We start from the raw sequence: 25,337 nt of genomic DNA, 5'->3' as shown, positions 1-25,337 counted from the left end.
GTGCTGAACGTCATACAGGGTATCTCGTGCACGGAGTCCTTACTGCATACACAGAACAGAGGGGCTGGGTGTTTATGGAAACAGTATTAAAAAAAAGTCAAAAATGCAGCTTCTACCTTCAAGGATCTTATAATTCCACAGGAGAGACTGTAGACTTAGAGAGATGGAATGTATCACAGTTAGTAATAATAATAATAATAATAATAATAATGGCATTTGTTAAGCGCTTACTATGTGCAGAGCACTGTTCTAGGCGCTGGGGGGGATACAAGGTGATCAAGTTGTCCCACGTGGGGTTCACAATCTTAGCCGCAAGCCAATGGATCAGTAAGTAACGCAGTGGCCCTTCGGAAGTCTTCGAAGAAGGGGAGAGGGGAGACGGTAGGTGAAGGGTGGATAGAGAGACCTGAAATGGACTGCCAGGAGTTTTCCATTTTATACGAGAAGCCGTGAGGTTCCACTAGTGGGCTGAGGAGGGTATTTGGGGAAGATTATGAGGAACTGTAGTCTGAAGAGAAGAGAGACCCCCTTATAGAGTCTGATGCAGTAAACCAGCTGGAAGGTGATGAGGGAAGCTCAAGACCCCCCCCCACCCCAAAATTCATTACCTTAATGTAAGTTGGTAACAATAATAATTGTGGTATTTGTTAAGCGCTTACTATGTGCCGGGCACTGTACTAAGCGCTGGGGTGGATACACGCAAATTGGGTTGTACACAGTCATGTGGGACTGACAGTCTTGATCTCCCAGATAAGTTAAAAGTTGGCTGCTCCCCCCCGTGAAGGACAACCTCTTTCTGGAGAGCTCAGGGCCAGACCCCTATGACACGTCTCTCCCCCAGAACTCAGTGTAGAACCTGGCACACAGCGCTTAACAAGTACCATTTCAAAAAATAAACAAACTGGATCGGGGGGAGATCCCTGGAATCAGGGTTCCTGATTACAGGGGCAGTCAGAGATCAGGAATCAGAATCCGTCAGGCAGAGTTGGGACCGATCCCGCTCCGTAAAGGTGCCGGGGCGAGGCCTTGGAACTGGGGCTACTCAGTTATTCAGACTTTTGTCCTTTCGGGCTCCAGGTCCTGCTGCTGTCATTTGCCCTTATCGTGTTTCCCTCCATCAGCCCTTTTGCCCAGAACAAAGCCGAAGCCCCAGGAGACTTTGTGCCAGTCAGAGGTAGGTCCTGTTCACCCTCACCCCAGCAGCTGAGGGGGCTCCAAGCATCCCTCCCCTTCCCCCGGTCTTCCTCTAGACCCAGCGCCGAGGCTATGAAGGGCTGGTTCTGGCTAGGGTGAAGATGCGGCTCCCTAAAGGAAATTCTTCCGGCCCCGGGCAACCCCAAGATTATGCCCTGGCGTTGAGCTAAGAGCCACTGCCCGGCAAACTCCCCACATACTAGGTCACCGGGTGGCATTTTTGCAGGTAGGACTTCTGGGGGATCAGCGATGCCCTGAATGGCTTTAAAACAGGCCTGGTTAGGGCTGGGCAGAAACACAGCTGCCCGGAATGGCAACCCCCAAGAGAAGTGTGAGCTAGTTTCTCAAATCACCAGGCCCATGCTAAAAACCAACCCTCTCGCTAACTCACCCGCTCTTCTCCCTCCCTCAGTTTGCGAGCCCCATGTGGGACCTGATGATCTATCTACCCCAGCACTTAGCATAGTGCTTAGCACCGAGTAAGCTCTTAACAGAGACCACAATTATTAATTATTAGTAAAGCGCTCGATCAATACCCACTTGATTATCCTTCTTCACCCCTTCTCCCCAATTCTTGTGCCCCAAGGAGGGCAAGGGGTGGGTGGGGCTGGATAAAAGCAAGAGCCAAAGAGAGGATCTAGTGGAAACTCTGCCCTGATGCATCTCTCTCCCTCCACCTCAGTCTTTTCCAGGTCCCTGCACGCGGATGCTGCCTCGCGGGTCTTCCAGGCCCTCGTCAAGGACGGGGAGGAACCGGGCCCCGGGGAAGGCGACCTACCACGGGGGAGGGAATACTCCCAGGAGGAGCACAGCTCCAGTCTGCTGAGCAAGTTCCTGAGCAGTTCCCAGGAGCAGGAATCTCTCCCCAGCAACGGGACCCCCTCCGCCCCTCCCCAGGCCCAGCCCAATCTGGAAGGAGTCAGACAAGGGGACAGCTCAGGGCCAAGCCAGGGGCTGCTGCTCTGGTCTGACCCAAACTCCCCCAGCCCAATGGTGCTGGAGCTGGGGGAGGAACTCTGATCTTTCCCCCCCACCCCCGCCAACTCCCCTGCCCCCTCACAGTGCTTCTTCCCCCTCAGATGAGGCCGAACGAGATTCCCTCCCGAGCTAGGGAGGGTGACAGGGGGAGAGGCAGGTGCCGGGAGGGAAAAAAAAACACCACCAAGACTCACACGTACACCACAACCCCCAGAACTGGGCTACTAGCCCTCAGGGGTTTGGGGGAAATGAGTTTTCTTGTACCAGCCTGAGAACTCCCTCTCAGCCCAGAGGGGAGGCAAGGGGAAGGAGAAAGGGCAGACAGCCCTCAAACTGAGGGTCTTGTCTAAGCGCTGGGGGCTGGAATGGGGGCCGGGTGGCTGCAGGCTAAGAGTCGGGTCCCTCTGCGGGGTCCCTCAGGCAGGCAGCGAACGGAGCCCCTGCAGAATTCCAGCCTGGGAGGGGAAAGAGAAGGAAATGGGGGCTGGGGCTGGAGGCCCATAAACATCCAAACACCTCAACAGCCATCATTTAGCTAGACTCGGAGGGAAACGTCACCTCGCGTGTAGGACAGGTAGATGTGCCAATACGTGGCAATCCCCGCTCTCCCCCCCCCCCCGCCCCCACCCCCGCAACTGACTTAGCAATGCATCCACAGGCGTGGATGTGCTCACCCTCACATACCTGCTTCTGACAAACCTGGCCCAAAACACCTAGCCATCCCCATTCTCCAAGGAGTAGAGTGGAAGCTCCTTGCAGGTAGGGAACACGTCTTGTGCTTCTGTTGTACTTTTCCAAGTGCTTCGTACAGTGCCTTGCAGTTAGTGGTGCTCAATAAACGTCATTCCTATGACCTGCCGTGATGACTGTATCAGCCTCCTTGCTGACCTCCCAGCCTCCTGTCTCTTCCCCACTCCGGTCCATACTTCACTCTGCTGCCTGGATGATTTTACTGCAAAAACGTTCAGGCCATGTCTCCCCACTCCTCAGGAAACTCCGGTGGTGCCCATCCACCTCCTCATCAAACAGAAAACTCCTCACCCTTGGCTTTAAAGCCCTCTGCTCTCTCCTACTTCACCTTACTACTCTGTTACAACGCAGCCCGCCCACTTCTCTCCTCTAATGCTAACCCTCGTCTATCTCACCTCCCACCTCTCACCCACCCGTTTCACTCCCCCCCACCATATCCAACAATTACTCTTTCCCTCTTCAAAGCCTTACTGAAGGCACACCTCCTCCAAGAGGCCTTCCCTGATGAAGCCCTCTTTCTTTTCAACTCCCTTCTACTCCCTTTATTTATCCCTCCTTCCAGCTCCACAGCACTTATGTACATAGCTGTAATTTATTTATATTAATGTCCGTCTCCCCCTTAGATTATAAACTCGCTGTCAGCAGGAAGTCTGTTTATTGTTATATTGCACTCTCCCAAGCACTTAGTATGGTGCTCTGCATACAATATGTGCTCAGTAAATGATTAACTGACCTGTTTGCAGTTTCCCGAGCCTCCCACTCAAGACCCAGGTTGGGCTCTGGACCTCCTTTCTCCTCTTCCCGTTGGCCCCGGGTAAGACCCTACCCCTTCTTCCAGGGATCTGTGGGTTGACTTAATTTAGCAGAAATTGACTAGGGTCCCGCCCCCTCACCTCAACCCCGGCCCTGCTTGGGAAGAATCGGAAACTGGACCGTCTTGGGCTCCTCAGCAAGCAGCAGCTCCGAGGGGCCACTGGCCTCAGGGAAAGAGATCTGACAGTGAATTTTGCTGACCCCATTCAGCCTGCTCCCCTTCCATCCTGTCTGGTTGTGAAGGTGGCAAGACTACCACCTTCCCCCTGATGCCCAGTGGAGAGTGGAAGCAGCAGGGCCTAGCGGAAAGAACCCGGGAGTCCGGAGATCCGGCTTCGAAGCCCGTCTCCGCCACTTGGCTGCTGTGTAACCTTGGGCGAATCACTTCACTTCTCGAGGCCCCGGGGCCCTCATTCGTAGAAATGGGGAAGGCCACTTGTCTTCCCTTCCCTCTTGGACTGTGTGAGCCCCATGTAGGACCGGGACTGTGTTCAATCTGCTGATCTTGCATCTCCCCCTGTGCTTAGAACAGCGCTTGGCGCATCGTAAGCACTTGGCAAATACCGTTATTAGGGAGATGATTTGGCTTAGCAGCCAAATCAGAGCCCAGTGAGTCTTCCAGGCTGGAAGATCTTGGACTTGGGACTCCTGCTTTGCAGGCCTGGGTCTCTCCCAGGTGCCTGCTGGAGGGAGTACGGAGTGAGCTAAATAGGGTAAGGATTCTCTTCAGCCTCACTTGCACCCTGCCCCTGGGATCCAATCCTAGATAATAATAATGGTGGTGTTTATTAAGCACTTACTATGTGCCAAGCACTGTTCTAAGCGCTGGGGTAGATATAAAACAGTCACGTGGGGCTCACAGTCTTAATCCTCATTTTACAGATGAGGGAACTGAGGCCCGGAGAAGCGAAGTGACTTGCTCAGGGTCACACAGCAGGCGAGTGGCAGAGCTGGGATTTGAACCCATGACCTCTGACTCCCAAACCCATGCCCGCCCCACTAAGCCACGCTGCTTCGCCTTCAATGCCCTCTCTTGGGTCCAGGAGCCCCCAATATATAGGGCAGTGAGCCCTCTCACCTCTGGCCCCATAAGCACCCTGGACTCTCAAAGGAGAAAATCAGCAAGGCCCTAAAATCGCCACTCACAGCCAGGGAAGGGGATCTAACCAAAATCTGACAGCCAAGGCAGAGCCAAGCAGAAACCTAGTGGGAAGCAGCTGGCAAGCGGCCTGCAGCAGCGCTTTCTACGGTAGCTTGTGAGGAGGGAAGAGGAGACACGGAGCTGCCCTTGCCTGGCAGTAAGGCCTAGTGGAAAGAGCTCAGGTTTGGGAGCCAGAAGACCTGGGTGCTAAACCCGCCTCCCCCACTTACCTGCTGTGAGACCTTGGGCAAGTCATTTAACTCTGAGCTTGTTTCCTCCTCTGAAAAATGGAGATTATATTATTTGTTCTGCCTCTCTTAAGGGACCGCATCCGGTCGGCTTAGGCTGCCTCGCCCTTTCCCCCCACCCCATGCCTGGTACAATGCTTAGCACATACCAGGCGCTTAAATACCACAACTGGTATTATTATCGCTCTGGGGTGCGGCTATGAGCCAGCCACCACCTAAGCCAGCCCATGCCAGCTGCAGCCCTCTTCCCCGCTGCAACCGGCCTTGCTAGGCACCCTGGGGCTAGGGAGAAACCCCCTGGCCCTGGTGCCCTGGCACACAACTCCAAGTCGAAAAGCTTCCAGCGTCACTTCCTTGGCTCTCGACCTGACTGGGATGAATTTACGGTGGTCCCTGACCCTGCTTTTCTGGTTAACCCATTCTGCCCTGGATTTCAGGTGGCCCTTCTGGGAGGAGTCATGGGCTAGTTGGGCCTCAACCGCTCGGCCTTCAGCCTGAATGCCAGCATCTTCTTCCTCGCAGTTACGAGCATGGCCCATCACCCCGCACCCAGCCCACCAGGCTAGCGAGTCCCTCTGGGATGTGCCCACCGAGGCCACCTCGCCCCCCTGCTACTACGGGTGAGGAGCCTTGCCTGCTCCGCTTCACTGAGCTACCTACCCTGGACCCCCTAAGCACTACTGTTTATTTTACTTGTCCATATCTATTCTATTTATTTTATTTTGTTAGTATGTTTGGTTTTGTTCTCCGTCTCCCCCTTTTAGACTGTGAGCCCACTGTTGGGTAGGGACTGTCTCTATATGTTGCCAACTTGGACTTCCCAAGCGCTTAGTACAGTGCTCTGCACACAGTAAGCGCTCAATAAATACGATTGATGATGATACTAAGGGAAGCAGCGTGGCTCAGTGGAGAGAGCCCGGGCTTTGGAGTCGGAGGTCATGTGTTCAAATCCCGGCTCCGCCACTTGTCAGCTGTGTGACTTGGGGCAAGTTGCTTTACTTCTCTGTGCCTCAGTTACCTCATCTGGAAAATGGGGGTTGAGACTGTGAGCCCCACGTGGGGTATACCTCAGCGCTTAGCACAGTGCTTTGCACATAGTAAGCGCTTAATAAATGCCATTATCATTATTATTGTCACAACTTCTCTGGCCCCCCACCTGGACTGCCTTCATCAAATTCTACTTGCCACCCTTGTCGGAGACCTTTTAACCCTGCCCCAGCATACGTACTTAGCATCGCAAGCTTCAACCCCATTCTCTACGGCCTGCTATTTATTTTACTTGTACATATTCTATTTATTTAATTTTGTTAATATGTTTTGTTTTGTTCTCTGTCTCCCCCTTCTAGACTGTGAGCCCACTGGTGGGTAGGGACCATCTCTATATGTTGCCAACCTGTACTTTCCAAGCGCTTAGTACAGTGCTGTGCACACAGTAAGCGCTCAATACGATTGAGTGAATGAATGAATGCAACCCCATCCTCTACAGCCTGCTATTTATTTTACTTGTACATATTCTATTTATTTATTTTATTTTGTTAGTATGTTTTGCTGTTCTCTGTCTCCCCCTTCTAGACCGTGGTGGGGAGGGACCGTCTCTATATGTTGCCAACCTGTACTTTCCAAGCGCCTAGTACAGTGCTCTGCACACAGTAAGCACTCAATAAATACGATTGAATGAATGAATGCTACGCAGGGAGTTTGCGGCAGACTCGGGGGTTGAAAGTGCCCCCCGAGCTTCTCGATTGAGGTCAGAGCCATTGGGTAACTCCAGGTCACGTCTCCTGACGAAGTCCTCCGGGGGTGGGGGGGGGGTCAGGGGCGTCCAAAACAGCAGCTATTTAAGGAAAAGAAACTAAGTTGGGAAAAGCTTCAGGACCCTGGAGAGCAACAACCAAAAGAGAAGCAGAGGGAAGGAGGGAACGCAGCAGAAATGACCATCACATCAAAAGTATGCCAGGTATGTCAAGGGGGGGGAAATTATCTGCATGTGTCTGAGCAAAGGTGTCCATAAGCTGCATCTACACTGCTCAGAGAAAACTAATGAATGAAATCATTGACCAGACATAGGGATCAAACTGGCAATCTGGTTAATTCAACTGCTAAAATTGATTTTTTTTTCCCCTTTGACATAACCTAATCCAGTTGGACTGTCTACAGATTAAACCAGTCGCATAACTCCCAAATTCCTGATTCACTACGGGTATAGCCCTGGAGAGAGAGAGGGTGAAAAGTATGTTTACATCTGGGCACTTACCATCTCAGGGGTGAGAAACACCAAGGAAAAGTCAGTCGGTGGTGGCCAAGATGCTTGCTGGGCTGTTAGATTCCCAAGCAGGGATGCAGGCATTTGGGTTGGAGTGCCAGTCTTGCTCCAGAGGGAAATGGGTAGGGGGGGACGCTTGTCCGAGCCGCAGTTCTCCATTTAGAAAATGGAGCAAAAACCCCTACCGCACCTATCGCCCAGTAATGTTGAGGATAAAATGAGCCTGGATCAGAAAGGGCACTGAGCAAGAGAAGTCTGGCCAGAAAAGTCGGATCATAGCGGCATCTGAACCTCTCTCCAAAAAAGAGCACCATCAGATTATCAAAGGGAGAAGCAGCCTGGTGGAAAAGTGTGGGCCTGAGTCAGGGGACCTGGGTTCTAATCCCCGCTCCACGACTTGCCTGCTGTGCGTAACCTTGGGTGAGTCACTTTGTGCCTCAGTCCCCTCAGCTGTAAAATGGGGATGTGCACTACCTTATTTTTACTTCCCCTTAGACTGTGAATTTACCCCACTGCTCAGAACAGTCCTTGGCACCTCGTGATTAACAAATACCGCAATTATTATTATGTTATCATTCCTGACAAAGACCGAGATCTCTTGAGAGTCCAGGATGGTCCTTCCGGCTGGAGAGGTGACAGGTGCAGCCGGCAGGAATCTGGACACCCTGCCTCTGAGCATGGTGACAGAGGCCATCTCTGCTAAGATGTCAGCTGCTCCTAGGATTTGCCCCTTCGGCTGGAACGCGAAGGTGATTCAATTTTCTTCACACACGCACTCCTAGAGGGTCAGCAGTCGGATGAAGCCATGGAGGGGGGGTGTCCAAGCACTGCTGACCCCTCGCCCACATCCTGCCACCGGCCTGGACGCCCTCCCTCCTCATATTCGCCAATTACTCTCCCCACCTTCAAAGTCTTACGGAGGGCACATCTACTCCAAGAGGCCTTCCCTAAGCGCTCCCCCCACAACCCCTTTTTCTTCTCCCACTCCCTTCTGGGTCGCCCTGACTTGCTCCCTTCATTTGTCCCCCCTCCCAGCCCCACAGCACTTATGTACATACCTGAAATTTATTTATATTGTCTGTCTCCCCGTTTAGACTGCGAGCTCACTGTGGGGCAGGGAATGTGTCAGTTTACTGTCGTACCCTCCCAAGCGCTCAGTACAGTGCTCTGCACACGGTAAGCGCTCAAATACAACTGAATGAATACTGCAGGGAGACTCTCTGGCGTGGACAAGGGCGCATGCAGGACACGGCACTCGAAAGCACAAAATGGGAAAGTGGTGTGGCCTAATGGATAGACCCTAGGCCTGCAAGACAGGACCTGGGTTCTAATCCCAGCTCTGCCCCATCTGCTGTGTGACCCTGGGTGAGTTACTTCTCTGGGCCTCAATCACCTCATCTGTAAAATGGTGATTAAGATTGAGCCCCCTGTGGGACATCGTCGATTGTGTCCAACCCGATCGGCTTGTATCTCCCCCTAGCACTCGAGTACAGTGCCTGGCACGTAGTAAGCACTTAAATACCATTAAAAAAGAAAAAAAGAAACCCAGCGGGCCGGGTCCAGGAACGGACGCTGGTGATCCAGGCTTCTGCGCTTGTCGAATAAAGGCTCCAAGCCTTTGGAAGCAGCATGGCCTACTGGAATCAGAGGACCTGAGTTCTAATCCTGCCTCAGTCACTTGCCTGTTTTGTGACCTTGAATAAGTTACTTCACTTCTCTGTGCCTCCGTTCCCTCATCTGTAAAATGGGGATTAATACTGGGCTCTACGTGGAACGTGGACTGCGTCCAGCCTAATAAGCTTGTATCTACCCCGACGCATAGCAAGGTCGCTGGCACACGGTAAGCGTTTAACAAATACCATTAAAAACGAAACAGACAAAGAAACCACAACCCGTCATCTTTATCCAAGTCTCCGATGCTGCCCACCCCTTCGGGTCTGGCAAAGGATGCCTTCGAGAGCCATCAACCACAGCAGGTTCAAGTCCAGAACTGCAAACCCTCGGATAAAGCCACTTTTTGGGCACGGCAAACGGCCGCCGGAGGATTGGTCCCGGCCTGGATCTTCCCTTTTTTTTTCCCACCCCCCCACCCAGCCAATTCCTAGCCCTACAGCCTCCCCCACCCACTTGGGGGGCCCGGCTGGACTGAACAGGATCTGTTTCCCCGCCCTGAGCGGTCGGCCCCCACCTGGTTCTGCCACCAGACCTCTGGGCCCTTGCAGGCGGGGAGACAGGGAGGTAGCATGCTGGAGATTCCCATCGGCTCTGCAGTACGCAGGGAGGTCGTGTGAGGCCCTCTCCCCTCTCATCAGCTACTGGCCCCGATTACCAGCTGCTCACTGGGAAAGGGCGCTCGCTGCATGCAATCACTCAGACAAAGGTCAGGGCCCAGAAGAATGAGCTCCCCAGAGATTGAGTCTGGGGAGCGGTGGGGGGGAAGGCGCTAACCTTATTGATAAGTGGTAAGTGGAGCTGGTCCCAGGGGAAACACCAGCCTCGGTTCTCACTGGCCTGACGTCAGGCGGAGGCGGCTGGGCTCGGGCAGGGACGGGGAAGAAGCGTTATTTCGGTCAACGGGAATGAGGTTCTGAGGCTGAAGGCGCCTCCCGTTCACCGTACCGCTATATCAATACAGTTGCAACTGTGCCCTCCCAAACTGGCCCCTCTCTCCTTCTGCTTGCCCCGTTTCTCCGAGTCAATAAATGTACTGGAGAGGAGGGAAGGGGGAGGCGGAAGCTGGAACCTTCCCCCCCGTTGCCAGCGGCAACACTTCAGGGAAATTCCCATCTCTGTTCCTCCACCCTCTTAACCCATGAGGAGCGGGGAGAGGACGACAGGGAAGATGGCCTCAAACGGCGATGAGGCCAAGACAGGAATTAGCAGCGGCCACACTCCCAAAGGTCCCTCCTCCACAGCTCCTGCCAGACGCCTCTTGTGTCTTGAGCTTATTAAAAAAATGTTTTAAAAAGACAACTACAGAGGAGAGGTCATTACCAGACTGCAGGTTCTCTGGGGAGGATGGGGGCCCCTTAAGGGGACAGAGGCTGAGTCACTGACTGCTGGCCCGACTGTTACCCAGGATCCCCCGTGAGCAGTGGGGAGAGGGCAAGGAGGGGAAGGGAATTGTTGAAAAAAAAAAGACAGTTTGCCCTCCCCCCAAAACACACAAACCTCCCCCAAACCCCACCCCACCCCACAGTCAGGTGTGTCAAAAAAAAAAAAACACAAAACGAACAAACAAAAAGCCCCTCATAACCAAACACACATCCAGCCCCCTCCCACCCCACCCCTCTCTAACTCCCCGCCTTGTGTCTCTTCGTCAGGTGGGAAGGGGTTCCACTTTCACCCTCTTAGGGGCCAAGGGGGCCACGGCGGACTCAGGGGGTTCGGGCTTCACCCCTTTGCTTCCCGCGTCCTCCGCTCCGGGGCCCAGTTCGCGTTTTGGGAGGGAGCGCTCCACCACCCGCGGCCCCCGCCACTCCGGGATCTCCAGGCCCAGGTGCTTCATGAGCTTGGTCATGACCTCGTCGACGTAGCCGTGGATGCGCAGGTTGGCCTGGCGGTCCTGCCAAGGGGAGGGGAAGCAAGATGCATCGGGGGAGGGGAGGGTGCATCCTGATCTTCGCCGGCCTTGGCCGGTACTGAGTCCGGCAGAGACGGGAGGCTGGGAGTCAGGGGAACTGGGCTTCGGGGCGGCGTCTCTGAGCCTCAGTTTTTCCGTCTGCAACCCCCCTCTTCCTCGCCTCGAGGACGGCTTGATTAAAGGTGCCCCCGAGGGCCAAGGCCGCGGGCGAGGGCAGGAGGGCCGGATGACCAGATCATCTCTCCCACCTGTATCCGCCCCAGCGCACCAAGAGAAGTGAAATTCGGTGGTCTTGAGAGGCCCCTCTGGGCCCTTGGCGTGGCAGGGCTGGAGAGGAAGCGGCAGCACAGCAGGTGAACAGGCTTCCCGGCCGCCGCCGCTAACGCTTTTGCGGTAGCCATCTGGCCTGGCCTCTCAATGCCCACCGAGCCAGAGGCTCCTTCTGGTCTCACCTAAGCCCAGCTTGGGGAGGGGACGGGCTGGCGGGCAGCGGCCCCCACGGGGGGCAGGGGCACTGCCCCGCGGCTCACTCACGTGCTTGGTGGCCTGAAGGTTGACGATGACCAGCTTGCCACCTTTGCGCTTGGTGATGAGGGGAAGATTGCCGCTGGGCTTGATCTGCAGCGAGGTGCCCAGGGTGATGGACAGGTCGGCGTTCCTGGGACCGACACAACCGAGGGGCCGTGCTCGAGGGCTGGCTGGCCGTGGGCCTTCCCCAGCCCCCTGGCCGGACCTCTCCCCCACCGGGAGCCCCGAGGGAGAGGAGCCCACCTCGCCCCCGGGCCGGCTCGGTCGCAGACAGGCAATCGGGAGCGAGATCCCGGCGCTCCCTCCTTCCCTCCCCGGTCACCCGACCCGGGCAGCTGCGGCCCATACCTGCACGCTTCATCTGCAAGGCTGAGGTCCCGGTCTGGCAAGGAGTCCTCCCAGTCTAAGATGGTGTCATGTAGCTCTCCTCTGAGGCAAGGAAAGAAGCTAGAGTCATGCTGTGGACCGTCCCCCCTTGCCCGTCTGGGGGTCTTCAGTCTCGGTGCCCCTTTAGGGGCAGAGCGGGGAGGAGGGCTCGGGGAGAGGGGGAGGATCCGGACACCGGGATCCGCCCGGCGAGTCGGAAGGACTCCAGGCTCACAGGGGACCGTGGTCCCCGAAAGGTTTTGTTTTTTTCCAGATCCAACAGCGGTCCTGCCATGCAGGTTTCGCGGCCCGCCAGAGGACCCAGAGGCCGCCCGCCACTGCCACCCCCACCCCACCACCATCACCATATCTTTCTCTCTCTCTCTCTCACACATGCAACATCAGCTCCAAAGGCACGGAGGCTCCCCAGCTCGGCGGTAGAGAGAGGGAGGGGCAAGCGGCAGGTTGCCTACCTGCAGGCCCGGAGGCCACGACCCTTCGCCACGCTGCACAGCCGACCCGTTGCCTTGAGTCCCATGCTGCCCACCACGGCATCACGCACGTACTGCCTAAAGACCCGCCGGGCCAGGAGGACGAGAAAGAGGCTCACAATCCAGGTGGGAGTACAGCCCGTGGGCGGAAGCTGCCGGCACAACCAGCCCGGCAGCCACTGGCCTCTATTCTCCTCCGGGAACCAAATCATCCCCCTCGGCAGGAGCCCGGGGATCCCGAGGCGCTGTGAATTCCCACCACAGATCGACCGGGCTCTTTGTTCACCCTGCTGCTCTCTTCCCCATCTGCCTCCACCTCCCCCCAGGGGTGAGGGGATGGGAGGGGAGGGTCCCCGAGGGTTAGTCCAGAGAAGACTTGGGTACTCACTTCTTGCACTTAACACATTCCTCCACAAACATGTTCCCGTGGAGCTCTGCCAGTTTGTCCCTGCGGAGAGGAAGGCAGAACAGACCAGAGCATAATAATGATGATGATAATAATAATAATAATAATAATGTTATTTGTCTAGTGCTATGTGCCAAGCACTGTTCTAAGCACTGGGGTAGATTCAAGGTTGTCCTATGTGGGGCTCGTAGTCTTAATCCCCATTTTCCAGATGAGGTAACTGAGGCGCAGAGAAGTGAAGTGACTCATCCAAGGTCACGCAGCAAACAAGTGACAGAGTCGGGATCAGAACCCAGGTCCTCTGATTCCCAAGCCCGTGCTCTATCCACTAAGCCGCGACACGGGGGAGGAGGGAAGGTGAATGGGGGCTGAGGAGGTGGGCAATTGGCTGAGATGAAGTAACTTCATGCTAGAGTATTCGCCCCACCCTCGGCCCCGCAATTAGATAAATATATCTATTTATATTCACGTCTGTCTCTGCCTGTAGACCGTAAGCTCCTTGTGGGCAGGGAGATTGGACTCTCCCAAGCGCTGAGTACGGTGTTCTGCACACGGTAAGCACTCCATAAATACCACTGATGGATTGATTGATAAAAGCAGATCTCGGGCCTTGTCTTCTGGCCCCCCTGGATCCAGCTAGTGAGCTGCTTCTCCCATCCCCTCTGCAAGTCCTGCCTTTGCCTCAGAAATGTGACGCTCACAGTTTCCTCTCTTGCCGTCTCAGCACCACTTGGGAGGTGAGCTTTCAAACTTGCCCCGCTTCTTGCAAGACTCCCTCCTCAAACCCCCAGTCCCCCCACCGCTCCCATCCTTTGCCCCAATGACCCGGCCACTTACTTTATTAAGAAAATCGACACTACCAGGCATGATCTCCCAAAAATCTCCTCTGCCCCGCCCCAGTCCCTCCCCTCTCCTGCCCCTCCAGCTCTCCCATCTTTCCCAGCGGTATCTCTAGAGATCTCCTGCCTTCTCTCAAAATCCACTCCCTCCACCTGCGCATCCAACCCCATTCTCTCACCTTATCAAAACCCTTGCTCCCTCCCTCACTGCCATCTTCAACTGCTCACTCTCCAATGGCTTCTTCCCCACTGCTTGCAAACATGCCCATGTCTCCTCTATCTTAAAAAAACCTCCCTTGACCCCACAGCTCCTTCCAGTTATCGCCCCATCTCCCTCCTACCATTCCCCTCCAAACTCCTCGAGCGAGTTGTCTACACCCGCTGCCTCAAATTCCTCTCCTCCAATTCTCTCCTTGACCCTCTCCAATCTGGCTTCCGTCCCCTTCGCTCTACAGAAATCACCCTCTCAAAGGTCACCGACGATCTCCTTCTTGCCAAATCGAACAGCCTCTACTCCATCCCAATCCTCCTCGACCACTCGGCTGCCTTCGACACTGTCGACCACCCCCTTCTCCTGGAAACATTATCCAACCTCCACTTCACTGAGATTGTCCTCTCCTGGTTCTCCTCCTATCTCTCTGGCCGCTCATTCTCAGTCTCTTTCGTGGTCTCCACCTCTGCCTCCCACCCGCTAACTGTGGGGATCCCTCAAGGCTCAATTCTGAGCCCCCTTCTACGCCCCATCTACACCCACTCCCTTGGAGAACTAATTCGCTCCCATGGAATCAACTACCACCGATCGCTCTCCCTCTCAGCCGTTTCGTATTTCCTCCTGCCTTCAAGACATCTCTACTCAGATGTCCTCCCGTCATCTCGAGCTTAACACGTCCAAAACCCAACTCCTTATCTTCCCACCCAAATCCTGTCCTCCCCCTGACTTTCCTATTAGCGCAGATGGCACCACCACTCTTCCTGTCTCACAAGCCCGTAAACCTTGGCATCATCCTTGACTCCTCTCTCTTGTTCAACCCACGTAGTCAACCATGACTAAATCCTGTGGGTTCCGCCTTCACAACATCACTAAAATCCACCCTTTCCTCCCCATCCAAACTGCTACCATGTTAATCCAATCACTCATCCTATCCCACCTTGATTACTTTATCAGCCTCCTTGCTGACCTCCCTGCCTCCTGTCTCTCTCCACTCCAGTCCATACTTTGCTCTGCTACCCAAATCGCTTTTTTACAAAAATGTTCAGGACATGTTTCCCCACTCCTCAAGGAATTCCATTCGTTGCCCATCCATCTCCACATCAAACAAAAACTCCTCACCATTGGCTTTAAAGCAGTCACCTTGCTCCCTCCTAACTCACCTCTCCTAATATAATCCAGCCCACACGCTTCAATCCTCTAACGGTAACCTTCTCACTGTACCTCAATCTCGTCTATCTTGCTGCCGACCCCCTGCCCATGTCCATGTACACATTCAACATTTATTTATTTATATTAAATTTTAGTCTCTCCCCCTCTAGACTCTAAGCTCCTCCTGGGCAGGGAGCACGTCTCCCAGTGCTGTTCTACTGTGCTTTCCCAAGCGTTCAGTACAGTGCTCTGCACGCAGTAAGTGCTCAATAAATAGGATCGATTGCTGGGGGTGAGAACCCCGGAGACAGAAGACTGCCTTGCTTCTTGGATGGATGACAAACACTATCACTGCTACCGACGCTGCTCTACCAGCCCCACCTCTGACCGACTGAATTTCACCTAGCTCCAATCTCTCCTTTCCAACAAATCCTCTGACGTGTATCCAGGGGTGAAAGTAAGTTGGAATGGTCTGGAATAGGGCCCCAGTAATCAGGCTGGGCACAGGCCCTGTTCCACGTGGGGCTCCCAGTCTAACTGGGAGGGGGGTTTGGCTGGTCCTCGTGTCTGCTGGGATGGGGAGAAGAGGAGGAAGAGGAACCCAGATAGAAGCAGGTAATGCCTAGCAGAAATGATGACTAAAGAAGAGTCAAAGAGTCTAGAGTCCTGCAAGATCAAAGATGAGTTTCCCAGGGGCCCTTGAGTTTAAAGGAACTCGGAGGGAGATGGGAAGGCGGACGACGGGAGATTTGGCTGGTCGTGTCTGCTGGGATGGGGCGAAGAGGAGGAAGAAGAACCCAGACAGACGCGGGCAATGCCTGGCAAAGATGGTGACTAAAGAAGAGTCCTCACTGGGATGAAATCTTGCGGAAAGAAATGTCTTTGATTCGATTTGACCGTTATACGTTTGGTGAAGTCAATGTTGTTCAATTTGGATTGTTCAACTTCTTGAGGTGGGGACTGTGTTGAACTTGCTTTGTGCATCACCGAGCGGAGACAGGCACCCAAACCCATATTCACTTGCCCAATTTTCTCCACTGCATAATTGCCCTGCCACGATTTTTGAACATTATTTTTTGTACTTCATAATTGTAAGCGGCGGTAAGGGCTGCACGCTAGAGGAGAAGAAGAGTGAGAATGCGACAACACAGCAGGGAGGGAAAGATGATTCACTGGATGCCGACTGTATGCGGCACTTGGGAGAGTACCAAAGAAGACAGGCAGCCTCGAGTGCCCTCTTTCCTTCCCATTCCTTCTCCCCACCTCACTGCTAGACTTAATTTCTTATATGACCTGCATAATTGCCCCACCCATGGTTTTAATGCAATAAAAGCTGGGCAAAAAAGTGAGGCATTTATCCTAGTAAATACGAGATGCTTTTTGATGATAGCAGTGAAGAGACATGGATCCCAGGAACCTGGGCAAGGGGTGTGAAAAATCTCAGCAAACCGGTTTAGGTAGCTTTGTGGGACCACAGGGGAGGTACCTGGGGAATCCAGAGCGCACGTGCAAGCCATCCACATTTTGGCTCACCAGGAACTTCAGGATACCAACACGCTCCAGTTCCAGCAGGGCCATGTGGGTCTTAGAGGGCCTGGCACTCTCAAAGGTAGTGTCAAATTTGGGTTCCAAGCCACGTTCTTCCATTGTCCACACCCCATGCGGGCCCCTAGGGAGGAAGAGGAGAGAGTGAGCCACCCTCCACCTCCATCCAGTTCCCCTTTGGGCTCAGAAACGGGACCACTGAGTTCACCCATCACGGAAAGTAACCAGCCTCTGGGGTGGAATAGGGAAGAGGCTCCATGGCCACTTCCTGTTGAAACCCTGAAGATTTCTGGAGGGCAATTAGGCCAGAAACTCAGGCTTCAAGAGCCATACTAGCCAACATACACCAGTCCACTTATCCTCTAGAGCGCTCATGTAGGCACTTCCTGGAGTCTAGGGGTCGGGGAGAGAACATCTTAGGGGGAGCGGGGCCCTTCTTTCAAACTTAACTGTACCTAGTGTCTGGCACCACACAGATCTTCTAACTGGAGCCATCAGCAGAAGTCAGAAGTGCCGAACAACTGGCTGGTGAGACCACGGACGGTATAACAACCAGCCTTGCGGTTTTGAAATACCATAAAAAAACGGTATTTGTTAAATGCTTACTATGTGCCAGGCACTGTTCTAAGTGCTGGGATAGATACAAAGTAATCAGGTTGGACGACAAAGTCCATGTCCCGCATGGGGCTCACAGTCTTAATCCCCATTTGACAGAGGAGGTAACGAGCCCAGAGGAGTTAGGTGACTTGCCCGGAGTCACACAGCAGACAAGTGGCAGAACCGGGGTTAGAACCCAGGTCCTTCTGACTCCTGTACCTCCTGCACAAATCTCTAGCCTTCATTTAGGGACTCACCCAGCCAGGTTCTACAATGAAAAGGAATGGGAAAATGCAAATAATTGTACGTGGACCCTCCCATCCCTGCCTTCCTCATTATCAAGGCAGACAGATCCTGGCAATACCTCATCTCCTGACTGACTTGTATCTACCCCAGCACTTAGAACAGTGCTTGACACATAGTAAGCACTTAAATACTGTAATAATCAAATCACCCGCTAGCCCTTGGGTTGAACCTATTCAGGCCAGCTTTGTGCTATTTTTTTTTAAAGGTATTTGTTAAGCTTCTCCTATGAATCGTTCTGTTATTGTTCATTCATTCATTCATTCAATCGTATTTATTGAGCGCTTACTGTGTGCAGAGCACTGCACTAAGCGCTTGGGAAGTACAAGTTGGCAACATATTGTGGCAGGACAGTCTGTGTATGGTGATGAAGTTTAGGGCTATGCCATATAAAGTTACCTATAATGGAAATGTTTAAGCTGAAGTGGTGAAGTTGATTCACCTGTGCTGGGCAGCAGCAGCATGGGAAAGAGTAGAGGGAGGATGATCAAAGACAATGGCAGAGACTCAGGTTTTTACTGTGTGGAAAAAGGCGATGGTAAACCGCTTCCGTATCCACACCAAGAAAACTATGGATACACATACCAGAATGACTTTAAGACAGAAGACGGGACCATTCTGCAGAGGGTGTGTCCTTGGAGTCGCTGGAAACGACTCAACCGCATTTGAAAAGAGAGATTTGTTAAGCGCTACGTGCTAGGCACTATACTGAGGGGTGGGGTAGATACAAGCTAATCAGGCTGGACACGGTCCATGTCCCACGTGGGGTTCTCTATCTTAATCCCCACTTTAACAGATGAGGTAACTGAGGCACAGAGAAGTGATGTGACTTACCCAAGGTCACACAGTCAGCAAGTAGCAGAGCTCGGATTAGAACCCGGGTTCTTCTAGCCACTAGACCACGCTGCTATTGGATACAAGAGGGGTTTGTTGCTTTGGGTCCTTCTCCTCCCTGTTTTGTGTTGGTACTTTTAAGCCCACGATGTAAATTTATTTGGATTGAAACTAAAATAATCATTTACATTGTGCCACTACTGATGAATACTAGAGCATGGCTGGCTGAAGGCTGGCACTTGGCTGGTAGTGGGTTCACCAGCCATCTGTTTGGAACCTCTCTTGGTGGGTCACGTGCTGGTGGCTGTAATCAGAAGCTCACCAGACGCCTGCGGGCATCAAACATCCCACACAAGAACATAATCTAACCTTCGTTCTTCCTTTGCCCAACCCCTTTCTGGGACCCCTAGTCGTCCTCCTGCCTTTCTCTGCCTTCCCTTGGTCAAGACACGCTTCTCTGATCCCTCTTCCTAACTGGAAGCAGAGGGGGGAATCCTCAAGGGAGGCAACGGTCACCTAGAGGCAGCCAAGCCTGGAGGAGACACAGGCTTTGGAGAAAAAGTGTCAGGGACTGTCCTTGAACCCCAGGGCCTCAAAAACCTTCCCGTATGGGCTGCTCCACTACCCAGCGTTTGAAACCCCAAGTGGGAAGGGACTGGAAAGCCGAGGGGGAGGTAGGGAAGGGGGAACAGAGATGGGGCTCGTGGAAGGGTAGGGGGGAAAGGTCTGCCTGGCCAATTCATCTGCTGTCTACACTGGGGAGGGTGTGGGGGATTGGCTCGACCCAGGTCCACCGAGGACCGCCCCTGGGTCTGTCTTAGTCTCCTCGGGCTTTGAGATCGGCGATGTTCCAAGGCCGGGTTGGACCAGCATCTAGACTGGGAGCCCGCTGTTGCACAGGGATTGTCTCTATCTGTTGCCAAATCGTACTTTCCAAGTGCTTAGTACAGTGCTCTGCGCACAGTAAGCGCTCAATAAGTACGATTGGATGAACGAATGAGTCTGACTGGCACCGGCGGGAGGGAGGCCCGGAATCAGGAACGGAGAGAGAGAAACACCAGTCACCTCTTTCTTGTTGCCTCCTGAGCACCCCCGGATGGAGGCAGGGGTGCCCCTGAGAGAGACCTAAACCCATTCCGACCAAGTCTCGCGAATAAACGAAGAACAACAGCAACAACAACCCCAGAGACTCGTCTGGCTCTTACCCCAAGAAGCAATTCACTGAATACTTATTGCGCATCCCCTCCCCGTAACCCAAGGATCCACCATTCAACCCGAAAGGCCGCTAACCTTGGCATAGGATCACGTGGAAGCACAGAACAGTCATCGCTAGTCTCCCGGTTCTGTCATTCGCTCATCCACAGGGATGGTATGGCAGCACACGGGGGCCAGAGACCCCAGGCCCCGGGCCGGTGACGCCCCCCACTACGTCCGTCCGCTAGGACGGGGCCGCCAGTTTGGGCGAACGGTCCGGAAGGCCGCCGGGTCTGCACATGCTCCACGCAGGCCTTAATGGGGACTCCCTGAATCGAGACAAGCATTTGCCACCGCCTGTCGGCTGGTGGCCCGGATTCTTCTCACCTGAAGTCTGGAATGCCCGACGACGTGCTGATGCCTGCCCCAGTGTGGAACACCACATTGGACGATTCCTGCACCAGCTGGGCCAACTCCCGCACTTTCCTCTCCAGCTCCTCTGGGGAGTCAAAAATCTGCAGAGAAAAAGAAGGATTTGGGAGTTGGGGCAGGCTAGAAGTCTTCCTCCCGCAACAGCCAGAGAGGCCACCGACGCAAGTCCCCAGACTGAGGCTAGGGCACAAGATTGGGCCGGGGGACTACTTTGCTCTCTGGAAGGAGGCGTTGCCAGAATCTGGACTCTTACCGCGTGTGAGAAGCTCCGCCCGCTGCAGGACCTCTAAATCTGCTGCGGGCAGAGATCGCATCTACCAACTCTGTTATACCGTACTCTCCCAAGTACTTAGTGCAGTGCTCTGCACACGGTAAGCGCTCAATAAATATCACTGACTGATTGTTCGCAGGAGCGAAGTTTGGGACCGCCAAAGGCTCTGAAATCTTTCCAGCAGCAGAGCCCTGAAGCGAACGGAGCTTATTCTCCCCTCTACGCGAGAGGCATAGCTGGGGAAGGTGGGGTGGTTTGGATCAAGGATGGCCCTATCTTCTGAGTTTTAGTCAGTCAATCGTATTTATTGAGCGCTTACTGTGTGCAGAGCACTGTACTAAGCGCTTGGGAGAGTACGATGTAACAGACACATTCCCCGCCCATGAGGTTACAATCTACAGCGTAACGTGCTTCTTGAATTTTGCCAGTTCTCAGCGTTTAGTGATATGCTTCCCACGACAATCAGCCTATCGATGATTTCAATTCAGTACTTACTGAGTGGAGAGCAGACCGTACTAAGCACTTGTGAAAGTCCAGCACTGGTTGATGTGAATCCTGCCCACGAGGAGCTTACAGTCTACAGGGGGAAGCACGTAAATCAATCGTATTTATTGAGCGCTTACTGTGTGCAGAGCACTGTACTAAGCGCTAAATGTACTAAGCGCTAAATGTCATCAGTGGCTAATTGATTAGATTTAACGATCATTGATTACGATCCTGGACCGACTTGGGAGAGAGCTTAAAGGAAATGGAAGGGAAATGGGCTGGGTTTTCAGCCAAAGCCACAGTATTTTGTACTAAGTATTTTGTATTTTGTACTGTATTTTGTACTGTACTAAGCGCTAAATGTCATCAGTGGCTAATCGATTAGATTTAACGAACATTGATTACGATCCTGGACCGACTTGGGAGAGAGTTTAAAGGAAATGGAAGGGAAATGGGCTGGGTTTTCAGCCAAAGCCACAGTATTTTGTTCCTAGAAACAGCAACAGGAAGAGCATGGAAACCAGGTGCAGGTTTTTAGCAATCTCATCACCAGTCACTGGGCCACTTGGAACATCAACTCTGAAATCCCACTCTCTGACCACGCCCCTGTCTCCCCCAGAAACCCCTGATCTCTCAATCCTCTCCACTTAGCCCAGGTCATCACGCCCCATTTGGACCCCCTAATCAACCTCACCCCCTCAGCCAAACAACTCCTTCACTGCTGCTGTCCCCCGGGGGGTCACCCTGCCCCATCTGTATCACGCCACTAACCTCGAGCCCTGGACCACCCCACAATATGCTCTGCTGATCCTGTGTTCTTGTGGCAGACCTCTGCTGGTGGAAATCCAGAGACTAGGCCTACCTTGGCCATTTCAAATTCATTTTTACTTGCTGTAACTCTACTGATTAGCTTATACCTACCCCAGTGCTTAGAACAGTGCTTGACACTTTCTAAACGCTTACCAAATACCATTATTATTGCTATTCCACTCAGCAACATTACTTCTCCCCCCTTCACCTTCCGCTTCAACTCTCTCATCCTTCTCGGCCATATCTCCAGAGGAAATCTTCCTGCTTGCTCTCCAAATCGACTCTCTCCACCTGCACCTCCGAGCTCGTACCTTCTCACCTCCATTAAAATAACTGCACCCACTCTTCTTCCCTCCCTGGCTGCCACTTTCCATCACTCACTCTCTGAGGGCTCCTTTCCCTCTGCCTTCCAATGTACCTATCGCTCCCCTCTAGCCTGATAACAATGGTATTATTATTAACAATAACAATAATAATATTTGTTGAGCAGCGGGGTAGAATCAAATCAGGTCCCTGTCTCACAGTCTAAGCGGGTGGGAGAACAGGTATTGAGTTACCATTTTACAGAGGAGGGAACTGAGGTGGAGAGAGGTTAAATGACTTACCCAAGGTCACACAGCAGGCAGGTGGAACAGTTGGGATGAGAACGAGGTCCTCTGACTCCCAAGGCCCGTGCTCTTTCCACTAGACCACGCTGCTTCTCTTTAGCCTACGAAAACCTTCTCTGGATGTCCGCCCCCGATCCCCGGACCTCAGCATCATCCGGCTGCGGCCCCACCTCTCTCCTCCCATTCCTGCCCAAACTTCTTGAGCCGGTCGTATCCACCCGCTGCCTCCACTTCCTCTTCTCCAACTCCCTTCTTGATAATAATAATTAGTGGTATTTGTTAAGCCCTTACTATGTGCCAAGCATGACCTAAGCGCTGGGGTAGATACAAGGTAATTACAGTCCCTGTCCCACACGGGGCTCACAGTCTTAATCCCCATTTTGCAGATGAGAAAACTGAGGCACAGTGAAGTGACTTACCCAAGGTCACTCGGGACACAAGTGGTGGAACCGGAATTAGAACCCAGGTCCTAGGCCCGTGCTGTACCCCCTAGGCCACACGGCTTCTCTAATCCGGTTTCCCCCCCCCTCTTCGCTCCGATGGGACTGCTTTCTCCAGGGTTACCGACAAGCTCCTTGGCAAGTCTAACAGACTCTACTCTGTCCTAAATCTTCTTGAATTTTTGGCTGCCTAAAACTCACTTCTGGAAACATGATCTAACCTGGGCTTTCCTGACACTGTTCCCTCCTTCTTAGGTCTCTTTCAAGGTTTCTTCTTCTACCCCATGTCTCCTAACTGGGGGGCTCCGTCAAGGCTCTGTTCTGGGTCCCCTCATTCTTTGGGGAGCTCATCCAGTCTCACAGCGTCACCTACCACCTCTACACGGATGCCTCCCAAACCTACCTCTCTAGCCACGGCCTCGTTCCTCTTCTGTCATCTCACGTTTCCTCCTGTTTCCAGAACATCTCTACATCAGTTGTATTTATTGAGCGCTTACTGTGTGCAGAGCACTGTACTAAGCGCTTAGGAAGTACAAGTTGGCAACATATAGAGCCAGTCCCTACCCAACATGGAGATCCTCTTGACGCCTCAAGTTCACTACATCCAAAACTGAACTTCGCACCTTGCCGCTCAAATTCCTCTCCCCCATCACGGCCCACCAACGCCACCACGAAGCTCAAGCCCGCGACTTTGGCATTCTGGACACTTCTTCCTCTCGCTGAACCCCCCGGATTCGGTCTGCTGATTCTTCCTCGCCGATATAACCCTTCTTCTCCGTTCAAATGGCCGCGCCACAAGCACTAAAGCAGCAGCGTGGCTCAGAGGAAAGAGCCCGGGCTTTGGAGTCATCAGTTGTATTTACTGAGTGCTTACTATGTGCAGAGCACTGTACTAAGCGCTTGGGAAGTCCAAATTGGCAACATATAGAGACGGTCCCTACCCAACAGTGGGCTCACAGTCTAAAAGTCGGAGGTCACGGGTTCAAATCCCGGCTACGCCTTTTGTCAGCTGTGTGACTTTGAGCAAGTCACTTCACCGCTCTGTGATTCGGTGACCTCATCTGGAAAATGGGGATTAAGGCCGTGAGCCTCCCATGGGACAACCTGATCACCTTGAGGCCTCCCCAGCGCCTACAGCAGTGCTCTGCACATAGTAAGCACCTAATAAACGCCCTCATTATTATTTTTATTTGTAAAATCCCAGTTTAATTGCTACTGCGGCCTCCTCACGAATCTCCCTGCCTCCAGAAACTCCTCACCAACAGCTTTAAAGCCCTCAGCTCTCCCACTACACATATTTAGTTCCTCAGCATGGCTCATTCCTCTACCTCCTCTGACCCCTTGAACTCCCTCTCATTTTTTTTTCCCCCCCATCTTCAAAGCCCTTCTGAAATAACGTCTTGAACCCATGGGCTAACCGGGGACTGCGTGGGGCCGCATTTTTCCCACAGAAAATTGGGAAGAGAGGAAGGAAACAAAAGAGGGTGGAAGAGGAGGGGATGAGGGAGAGGGTCCCCTGAGGAAAGGCCTCGGCGGTGGGGAAGGGAAGGGAAGAGGAGGCCGGGGCCTCCCACCTCACCTCAGGGAGCCCGCACTTGCCCTTGTCGGAGTAGGGAGAAAGGCCGGCGGCATAATTCACCGACATCCTCCCGCCGGGCCTCGGTTGCCCCCCGCAACGCTCGCCGCTTGTCAATAAAGTTTTCCTTGTTGCGGCTTCAGCCGTGAGGCAGGCAGACCGGAAGTGAAAGAGGGGAAAAAAAAAGGTGGTGAGGGGGCGAGTGCGCATGCGCGCTACCCTGGTGGCTAGCAGACGGGGGGGGGGCCTTCTCTCAGACAGTGTGTAGATAGGCTCTATTGAGCGCCTAATATCAATCAATCATATTTATTGAGCGCTTACTATGTGCAGAGCACTGTACTAAGCGCTTGGGAAGTACAAATTGGCAACATCTAGAGACAGTCCCTACCCAACATTGGGCTCACAGTCTAAAAGGGGGAGACAGAGGAAAAAAAAACCAAAACCAAACATAGTAACAAAATAAAATAAATAGAATAGATATGTACAAGTAAAATAAATAAATAAATAGAGTAATAAATCTGTACAAACATATATACAGGCGCTGTGGGGAAGGGAAGGAGGTAAGATGGGGGGGATGGAGAGGGGGACGAGGGGGAGAGGAAGGAAGGGGCTCAGTCTGGGAAGGCCTCCTCCTAATAGTAATAATGGCATTTATTAAGCGCCTACCGTGTGCAAAGTGCGGTTCTAAGCGCTGGGGAGGTCACAAGGTCTTCACGGGGGCTCCCAGGCTTCATCCCTTCCTTCTAGACTGTGAGCCCACTGTTGGGTAGGGACTGTCTCTAGATGTTGCCAATTTGTACTCTCCCAAGCGCTTAGTACAGTGCTCTGCACATAGTAAGCGCTCAATAAATACGATTGATGATGACCGTCTCTAGATGTTGCCAACTTGGACTTCCCAAGCGCTTAGTACAGTGCTCTGCATGCAGTGAGCGCTCGATCAAGACGATTGATGATGAGGATCCCCAAGAGAAGCGGCGTGGCTCAGTGGAAAGAGCCCGGGCTTTGGCGTCAGAGGGCGTGGGTTCAAATCCCAGCCCCGCCACTTGTCAGCTGGGTGACTCTGGGCGAGTCACTTCACTGCTCTGGGCCTCAGTTCCCTCAGCTGGAAAATGGGGGTTAAGACTGCGAGCTCCGCATGGGACAACCGCTCAATAAATACGATTCAACCTGATCACCTTGTATCCCTCCCAGTGCTTAGAACAGTGCTTTGCACATAGTAAGCGCTTAACAAATACCATTATTATTATTATTATTATTATCCCCATTTTACAGCTGAGGTAA

At 53.1% G+C, this 25,337-nt stretch overlaps 2 protein-coding genes across 8 annotated transcripts in view; one reads left to right on the top strand and one right to left on the bottom strand.

Moving 5' to 3' along the window:
* The window catches only part of CREB3L3 (cAMP responsive element binding protein 3 like 3), a 39,382-nt gene extending 36,347 nt beyond the window's left edge, over nucleotides 1-3,035 (top strand). For all 6 annotated transcript variants that reach the window (XM_038771516.1, XM_038771515.1, XM_038771512.1 and 3 more), the window contains 2 exons: nucleotides 1,078-1,174; nucleotides 1,877-3,035. In XM_038771516.1, coding sequence (XP_038627444.1) covers nucleotides 1,078-1,174; nucleotides 1,877-2,214 — 435 coding nt within the window. In that variant the 3' untranslated portion in view covers nucleotides 2,215-3,035. The remainder of the gene's footprint in view (nucleotides 1-1,077; nucleotides 1,175-1,876) is intronic.
* Nucleotides 3,036-10,679: 7,644 nt separating this feature from the next.
* Nucleotides 10,680-24,154, bottom strand: SIRT6 (sirtuin 6). Of its 2 annotated transcripts, XM_038771134.1 has the most exons (8): nucleotides 24,060-24,154; nucleotides 19,821-19,948; nucleotides 16,447-16,629; nucleotides 12,744-12,803; nucleotides 12,338-12,433; nucleotides 11,847-11,927; nucleotides 11,505-11,628; nucleotides 10,680-10,952 (listed from the first exon to the last, which is right to left on the bottom strand). In XM_038771134.1, the coding sequence occupies exons 1-8, from the start codon at nucleotides 24,123-24,125 to the stop codon at nucleotides 10,707-10,709; spliced, it is 984 nt and encodes a 327-aa protein (XP_038627062.1). In that variant the 5' UTR covers nucleotides 24,126-24,154; the 3' UTR covers nucleotides 10,680-10,706. The 2 variants fall into 2 exon arrangements, with proteins under 2 accessions (XP_038627062.1, XP_038627063.1); XM_038771135.1 differs by lacking the exon at nucleotides 16,447-16,629.
* Nucleotides 24,155-25,337: the final 1,183 nt, after the last annotated feature.

Source organism: Tachyglossus aculeatus, chromosome X2 (genome assembly GCF_015852505.1).
Source record: "Tachyglossus aculeatus isolate mTacAcu1 chromosome X2, mTacAcu1.pri, whole genome shotgun sequence".
NCBI classification, from domain to species: Eukaryota; Metazoa; Chordata; class Mammalia; order Monotremata; family Tachyglossidae; genus Tachyglossus; species Tachyglossus aculeatus.
The sequence above is the reverse complement of the archived record's forward strand: the minus strand, read 5'-3'. Positions and strand labels throughout refer to the sequence as shown.

Excerpts from the sequence above, each read along its gene's own strand:
- SIRT6 (XM_038771134.1), bottom strand. The coding sequence starts at position 24,125 with ATGTCGGTGAATTATGCCGCCGGCCTTTCTCCCTACTCCGACAAGGGC. Across the intron at positions 16,630-19,820 it reads TCGGGCATTCCAGACTTCAG|GGGCCCGCATGGGGTGTGGA; the intron begins GTGAGAAGAATC and ends CTTCCTCCCTAG. Across the intron at positions 12,434-12,743 it reads GAATGTGTTAAGTGCAAGAA|GCAGTACGTGCGTGATGCCG; the intron begins GTGAGTACCCAA and ends GCGGGTCTTTAG.